Genomic DNA, 8855 nt, shown 5'->3' with positions numbered 1-8855 from the left:
AAGCGGAGACAGTGGCTGATGCCTTAGCGGAGGGCATGTTCAGTCGCTTGGGAACTGCAGATATCCTCCTCAGCGACAAGGGCAGGAATTTTGAATCCAGGGTTTTTGCTGCCCTGTGTGAAAGACTGGATATGCAAAAGACACACACGACTCCCTTGCATCCGCAAAGTGATGGACTAGTGGAGCGGTTTAACCATACCCTGCAGCAGCAGCTAGCCATCCTCACCGCCAACCATCAGCATTACCGGGACCGACATTCTCCACTAGTGCTGATTGCATACCGCTCCGCGGTTCAAAGTTCCACGAGCTGCACCCCTGCCCTGCTGATGTTGGGTCGGGAGATCCGGACACCTGCTGAGTTGGCGTTTGGGAGACCACCAGGCAGCTCCGAGAATCGACCGGGACTGGAGTACGCCTGGAAGTTACAGGATCGGATGGAGGCAGCACATTCCTTTGCGTGACACCAGTTGGAGAAGACTTGTTTGAGGCAAAAGAAGAACCATGATGTGAATTTAGGCCTGACGAGCTGGTCTGGGTGTACACGCCCAAAAGGAAAAGGACGTTTGCCCCAAGTTGGACGGTCCATGTAGGGTGCTAGAGAGGGTGGGAGAAGCAGTTGCAGTGCCCCTTGAGCAGTGAGAAAAAAAAAAAAAAAGCCCACTCCATTTTTTGGGGATGAAAAAGGGTTTCACTTATATAAGTGTTAAAAATCTGTATATAATTTTTTTTTTTACTTCTAACCCTTAAATCTGTATATCAACTTAAGCTCTATCCGTTGATTATGAGTTATTATTATGTTATTGTTTATTCCCTTATTGTCAAAGAAAACTAGGGTTTTAATATAACCGTCGGTTATGATTTTTTTGTTATTTTAATTTTTAGTGTTTATTCCCTTTTTTTATTCAAAGAAGACCACGGTTTTTACATGGAACAGACACAAAATGTTCAATATTCCCCCCTAAAATATTTCAAAGTGGAATATTTGGTGTGAAATAATGGAAGCCTTGAATAGGTCAATAATTCATAACAACATTGATTTAGATTTATAATAAATGTTTGTACAATGAGTAAAAAATTAAAAAAAAGAGCTCACTAAATTTCTTGGGATGAAAAAGGACTCGACTTGTACAAGTGCTAAAAATATGTCTTTCATTTTTGTTTTTCACTTTCAAGACTTAAATCTCTTGATCAACTTAAGCTATATCCGCCAATTATGAGTTATTAGTATTTTATTGTTCATTCCCTTTTTATCAAATAAACTGAGTTTTTAATATGGAAAACACACAAAATATGCAATATTCCCCCCGCCCCCCCAAAAAAATGTTTCAAAGTAGAACATTTGATGTGAAGTAATTGGAGCCTTGAATAGGTCAATAATTTATAGCAACACTGATTTGGAATTGTTATATTTTTTTGAGCAGTGAAAAAAAAACAAGCTCACTCCATTTTTTGGGGATGAAAAAGGGTTTCACTTATATTAAAAATCTGTATATAATTTTTTTTTTTTTTACTTCTAACCCTTAAATCTTTATATCAACTTAAGCTCTATCCGTTGATTATGAGTTATTATTATGTTATTGTTTATTCCCTTATTGTCAAAGAAAACGGGGTTTTTAATATAACCGTCAGTTATGATTTTTTTGTTATTTTTATTTTTAGTGTTTATTCCCTTTTTTTAATTCAAAGACCACGTTTTTAACATGGAAAACACACAAAATGTTCAATATTTCCCCCCAAATATTTCAAAGTGGAATATTTGGTGTGAAATAATGGAAGCCTTGAATAGGTCAATAATTCATAACAACGTTGATTTAGATTTATAATAAATGTTTGTACAATGAGTTAAAAAAAAAAAAAAGAGCTCACTAAACTTCTTGGGATGAAAAAGGACTCGACTTGTACAAGTGCTAAAAATATGTCTTTAATTTTTGTTTTTCACTTTCAAGACTTAAATCTCTAGATCAACTTAAGCTATATCCGTCAATTATGAGTTATTATTATTTTATTGTTTATTCCATTTTTATCAAATAAAACTGAGTTTTTAATATGGAAAACACACAAAATATGCAATATCCCCCCGGCCCCCCCAAAAAATGTTTCAAAGTAGAACATTTGATGTGAAGTAATTGGAGTCTTGAATAGGTCAATAATTTATAGCAACACTGATTTGGAATTGTTATATTTTTTTGAGCAGTGAGAAAAAGAAAAAAAAAAGCCCACTCCAATTTTTGGGGATGAAAAAGGGTTTCACTTATATTAAAAATCTGTTTATAATTTTTTTTTTTTACTTCTAACCCTTAAATCTGTATATCAACTTAAGCTCTATCCGTTGATTATGAGTTATTATTATGTTATTGTTTATTCCCTTATTGTCAAAGAAAACTGGGTTTTTAATATAACCGTCGGTTATGATTTTTTTGTTATTTTTATTTTTAGTGTTTATTCCCTTTTTTTTATTCAAAGAAGATCACGTTTTTAACATGGAAAACACACAAAATGTTCAATATTTCCCCCCAAAATATTTCAAAGTGGAATATTTGGTGTGAAATAATGGAAGCCTTGAATAGGTCAATAATTCATAAGAACATTGATTTAGATTTATAATAAATGTTTGTACAATGAGTAAAAAAAAAAAAAAAAAGCTCACTAAACTTCTTGGGATGAAAAAGGACTCGACTTTTACAAGTGCTAAAAATATGTCTTTCATTTTTGCTTTTCACTTTCAAGACTTAAATCTCTAGATCAACTTAAGCTATATCCGTCAATTATGAGTTATTATTATTTTATTGATTATTCCATTTTTATCAAATAAAACTGAGTTTTTAATATGGAAAACACACAAAATATGCAATATTCCCCCCCCCCCCCCCCCCCCCAAAAAAATATTTCAGAGTAGAACATTTGATGTGAAGTAATTGGAGCCTTGAATAGGCCAATAATTCATAGCAACACTGATTTGGAATTGTTATGTTTTTTTCAGCAATGAGAAAAAAACAATTAAAGCCCACTCCAATTTTTGGGGATGAAAAAGGGTTTCACTTATAAAAGTGTTAAAAATCTGTATATAATTTTTTTTACTTCTAACCTTTAAATCTGTATATCAACTTAAGCTCTATTCGTTGATTATGAGTTATTATGTTATTGTTTATTCCCTTATTGTCCAAAAAGACTGGGTTTTTAATATGGAAAAAAACCCATAACAAAAAATGCAATATTTCCCCCCAAAAATATTTCTATATGGAATATTTGATGTGAAATAATTGGAGCCTTGAAACGGTCAATAATTCGTAGCAACATTGATTTGGATTTAGTATATGTATTTTTTTTTTTTTACCACCACACTTTTTTGGGGATGAAAAAGGGCTCTAGTTAAAAAAGTGTCAAAAAACCGTCTTTAATGTCTTTATTTTTTTTTTCTACTTTCAATACTTAAATCTCTAGATCAACTTAAGCTCTATCTGTCGGTTATGATTTTTTTGTTATTTTTATTTTTAGTGTTTATTCCCCCTTTTTTTTTTAATACAAAGAAGACCACGTTTTTACCATGGAAAACACACAAAATGTTCAATATTTCCCCCCAAAATATTTCAAAATGGAATATTTGAAGTAATTGGAGCCTTAAATAGGTCAATAATTCATAACAACATTAATTTGAATGTATTATTATTTTTTGAGCAATGACAGAAGAAAGAGAAAAATAAACACAACCCCCCACCCCCAACCCGAATTTTTTTTTTTGTTACATTTATCGTGTTTGCTCTTTTAATTCACTTGATTAATTATTTTTTTTAACTAGTATTTTTATAATGTGGCGAGAGCAGTTAAAAAATTAGCTGTGTGCCGCAAATGGCCCCCGGGCCACAATTTGGACACTTCTGACTTGCAGGATGCAAAAAACTAAATAAATAGATGAACATTAAAAGTGCAATAAAAATGAAAATAGCTTCATTTTAGCAGGAATAAAAACAAAACAATTCCCCCCCATAATTGTAAATACACCTGCTGCAACATCAATATAACTTTCACTAAATCAACTAATATTTACATATAGGGTAAACCGCGGGAGACACGAGTTATTTGCATCAAATGCTTTTATTTACAAGAAAATACATCTTCACTCTTGTTTGTAGGAGGAACTCGCACACGCGCCAACCCATGCACATTAAGTAGGTCATATATTGTAACAGTACTGCAAAGTAAGGTTATACGGGGACATTCCCTGCTCTTGTTTCCCCTAAATGACATCTACGTTAACGGACTATGGTTGTGTTAAATCAACACTACATGCACACGGAACAGAGGATTGTCCAAATTGTCCAAGCATTTGCACATTGTAGATACATTCGATGTTCCACTTAAGGATGTCATCCCGTTCTTATTGTCACTGCAAAAAGACCCGGACTTGTCTTCTAAAGCCGCACAGAACAGGGAGGATAGGACGCATGCAACAAAACATCTCGTCCGTCAAAACTAGGATGTTAGGACGAATGTTTGCCATGATTTTAATTAGGCCGGCGGCGGTGGGCTTTATTTGTGTGCGTGTGAAAAGATTCCCCAGCATTCTCTCAAGACTCCATGTCATTCAGAGGCTCCTTCAGCCTCCTGTCAACAGAGTCTGACTAACAAGATGTGGTCGCCATGGCAACTACGGATGCTCCAGCCGAACAAGGTAATAACTCTCATACAATACAGCGTGACAACACGTGACTACGCGTCGATTAAAAGTCACATTTTGAGGGAGAAACTTGTGTGTATGTCAGTAGCAGCCAGTTTCCTGAGCAGGGCAGCATATTTGTCACACTTTTTTGTTCCGCCGGTTAAACTTTTTCACTCATTAAAATTGGGGGAAACCATTTTTAAAAAGTAGTAAAATAAACAGCTTACAGACGAGGTGAACAATGATGTTCTAGTCCGATGTTTTACTTCATTTCAAAGAATCTTGATATGAAAGGTGCGGGATTTGGAGCTGTTGTGTTTTGCTGTCATCCTATTTCATGATCAGCTTTCAATCATAATAATTGTATATATAATTAAATTATTTCTATTTTATTTATGTATATTATTAGTTATTTTGGAATGGTTAGAAAACTAAAATTTGAGCTGGTTAACCTGTCAGTTTCACTTCCCGTCTTGGTGCTCTTGTTTTGTCTCTATTTCCTGTTTGGTCCCTTGTGTTTTGAATCACCTTCATTTTCTGTCACATCAGCACACATGTTCCTCACTGTTAATTAGTTATATGTTCTCTCTGGATCATTCCGTTACGGATGCGCATCGTCGCATTATTTGTGACCCCGAGATGGGGGCGCATGAGCCAACGTGCAGGTTAAAGTATATGTAATGATAAAACAAAAGCTATGGTGCAGTTGGGAAGTGCACCAGAAGGCTATGCAGGAACCAAGCACAATAAACAGCCTATTTAGTATGATGATCCAGCCCTGAAAGAGGGAACCGGGCGTGCTGTGTGCTGGCAGGGCATGGAACAGAAAATAAAAGTGCTTTAAAACACAGAGATCGAACAGGAAATACGAACAAAACAAGAGCACCGGGACAGGATGTTGCTCTAAACATAGGAAAGTAACAAACCTAGTCCGAACTGTCATGTGGGATCATGACATACGGTGCATCTAAAAAGCATTCATAGCATGTCACATTTTCCACATTATGTTACAGCCTGATTCCAAATTTTTTGTCCTCATAATTCTGCACACAATCCCCGTGAAAATGTGAAAAAGTTTTTCGAGAGCTTTTTACAAATGTATTAAAAATACAAAACTAAGAAATCACACTTTTTCCTCATTGTCATGTATTGTGTGTGGAAATGTGAGGACAAAAAGTGAATTTATTCCACTTTGAAATAAGGCTGTACCATACCAAAATGTGGAAAAAGTGCAACCTCTAAAAGACTAAAGCTAATTGCGTGGTCACATGACCCCCAGGGTCAGCTGCTTGCGCCACAGATGGGGCCTCTTTAGCTCATTGTGTTTGCTCGGGAAACCAAAAAGGCCTTGAGTTTTCAGGGCCAGACCTGCATCACTAATCGCTCCAATAATAGACTTTTTAGATGATTTATTCTGTAAGTCTGAGTGGGCTTGCAGCCTGAGGCAAAAACTGGAAAAAAGGCAGCTGCTCGGGGAAAGAAACGGGCTTAGACGTCATTAAAGAATTGGATTCTGCACAAAAAAAGGCATGCCGTGACATTAAAAAAGACGAACATATTTAGCACGATAGAATCGAAATAAAGAAAAAAAACTGCTGAAATACTGCTTAATTGAGTAATTACTGTATATTAAACTTTTTTTTAAAATACCACAGGTAGAATAAAGTGCTACTTAAAATAAATTAATATTAAAGTTAAATCAATTAAAAACCTGTTCAACAAAATCAAATTTTGTTATAAATGTCAAGCAGGTTGACAAAATGTGCTTCTTATTTTTGCTGCTTAAAATGGAGAATTTTTGATTTGATAGGCTCGCATAATTGGAAAATAATATAAAAGAAGTGTGTGTGGGGGGGGGGGCCAGAGGAAAGCTAGTCCCCTTTTCACCCTCCCTCCCCCTACTCAGCTGTCCTGAGCACCGAGTCGTCGCCCAGGATCTTGCAGAGCTCGTTGAGGCGCTGCTGCATCTCGGGGATGCCGGCCAGCTGGCTCTCCAGGCGCTGCTTCTCTTCGGTGAGCGAGAGGCGTGTGGCCGTGTCCAGCTGCTCGAAGCGCCAGCCGCCCTCGCCGTCGAACTGCAGCAGGTGCGTGTGGTACTTCCTGGAGGAATAGGAGGAGGCTGCGGTCACGTGACGTGTTGAAAAGGGGAGATTCGGGGAGGGGGGCGGAGTCTCACCATAGCGAAGGTCTGTGCGTGATGGAGAGCAAGGAGATGCCGGCGTCCTTGGCGGCCTGGAAAATCTTGCCCTCCACGTCGATGCTCACAGCGCTGGTGCACTCGTCCAATAGGGCGTATTTAGGCCTGACACACACACACACACACACACACACACACACACACACACACACACACACACACACACACACACACACACACACACACACACACACACACACACACACACACACGCACACACACACACACACACACACAGGCCAGGCCATCCAATTAATAAGTCTGTACATTGACCACGATTAAAGCGACCTATTTAACCCAGTCCACATTCAGGACACATCATTAGGTACACGTGCACACTCAATCGAATGAGTACTGATGCAGGACAGTGTCAGAGACGTATTAATTCAAATATATTTATTATTGTGACCACCATTTCTGTAAATTTTAGGGCAGAGCTCAGTGGGTGTAACGATTCGATTCAGAATAGATTCTTGGTTCAAAACGAGTCTCGATTCAAAAGCAATACTTTTATAATAACATTGAGTACTAAATCCATGATTAACTACAATCCTCCATAAAATAGATGAACAGCTCTGATCCATTTCTAAATTACTAAAAAGAAAACAGATTTTGTTTAATAAAACTCCACTCAATTATTTAATAAAGTATGTGGAGAGGCGGAGCCGACAAACCGACAGCGGGACAGGGCAAATGGTTGTCCGGACCAAGATGGCGGCCAGGAGGCGGGCCATGCAGCAGAGCGGAGAGGCGGGGCACGCCTGGAGCGACACCTCAGCCATCAGCGTCAGGTGCGTACACAGCACACCTGCGCTCAATCATTACATCTTCTGCTGCAGCATAAAAAGGGCGAGGGAGGAGCAATCGTGGCAGAAGTAGGAGAGGAACAACCCGACAACAACGACCACGAGAGCGACGAGATCGACCGAAAGAAAGATGAGCCCCCGCAGCAGACGCAGCCCCCGGACACCGACAGGTGTGCTGCGACGACCAGAAAGAGCCAGCATGCCAGAAATTGGCGCGACAGACTGGCAAGACATAATGTTGGTTGAAAGAATAAAGACCAGTCAAACCTGCTACGATGCGTCTTGTATCGATCGGCACTGCACTCCACACGATGACGGCAGGAAACCCGTCACAAAGTAAAATACTAATAAGGCAACAAGAGAAGTACCCAACACTTCTGAAGTAAATGTGTACAGCAGATATGATCATCCACATCAACAATATGATGTATATATAAAAAAAAATAAAAAAATAAAAAATTGATTTTTTAAAATTTTTTAGTTGATTAAAAATTGCAATTAATTCTAAAATCGATTTTTTTTTCACACCCCTAATTTTTGGTATATTATTTAAAATAAAACTTTTTCAAAACAGGTTATAAGTGACAAAAAATGACCTAAAACATACACACACATGTGTATATATTTGTATTTTTGTATTTTTTTTTTTTAAACTAAAATAGAATTTTGTCTAGGCGAGAACAAATTATTCATGTTTACATTTATTCTTACTGGAACTATGCTTCTTTATTCAAACTTTTCAATTTACATGTTCAAGAACCAAAAAGAGGTTCCACTGGATTAGTTTTGGACATTAAAGGAGGTAGAAACCAACGGTAGGTAGGTAGAGGTACTATACTACCAAGTGAGAGTATTGAATTTATTTTGTATCTCCGGTGGTCCCTGCGATCCTGAGAGGGACAAGCGGTAGGAAATGGATGGATGGATGTTTTCATTCTAAAAGCAAATTACGTTGATAGGTATTTAATGGAAAAAAAAAGATATTAGGGATGAATACAAAATCCACAGATTTTTCGAAGCTTGATTAATTGTGTTGAAGTATTGTTTGTGATGGATTACTTTAGAACAGGGGTCACCAACCCGGAGCCCGCGGGCACCAGGTAGCTCATAAGGGCCAGATGATTCGCCTGCAGGCCTGTTCTAAAAATAGCTCAAATAGCAGCACTTACCAGTGAGCTGACTCTATTTTTTTAAA

At 37.6% G+C, this 8855-nt stretch overlaps 1 protein-coding gene across 1 annotated transcript in view; it reads right to left on the bottom strand.

Annotated features, from left to right (window-relative positions):
• Nucleotides 1–4073: 4073 nt before the first annotated feature.
• The window catches only part of LOC133561172 (ATP-binding cassette sub-family D member 2-like), a 44146-nt gene continuing 39364 nt past the window's right edge, over nt 4074–8855 (bottom strand). The window contains exons 9-10 of the mRNA XM_061914447.1: nt 6834–6959; nt 4074–6757 (exon numbers count right to left, since the gene is read on the bottom strand). Of these exons, the coding sequence (XP_061770431.1) occupies nt 6556–6757; nt 6834–6959 (328 nt within the window). The 3' untranslated portion in view covers nt 4074–6555. The remainder of the gene's footprint in view (nt 6758–6833; nt 6960–8855) is intronic.

The sequence above is a fragment of the Nerophis ophidion genome, linkage group LG10 (assembly GCF_033978795.1).
Source record: "Nerophis ophidion isolate RoL-2023_Sa linkage group LG10, RoL_Noph_v1.0, whole genome shotgun sequence".
Lineage (NCBI taxonomy): Eukaryota > Metazoa > Chordata > Actinopteri > Syngnathiformes > Syngnathidae > Nerophis > Nerophis ophidion.
The sequence above is the reverse complement of the archived record's forward strand: the minus strand, read 5'-3'. Positions and strand labels throughout refer to the sequence as shown.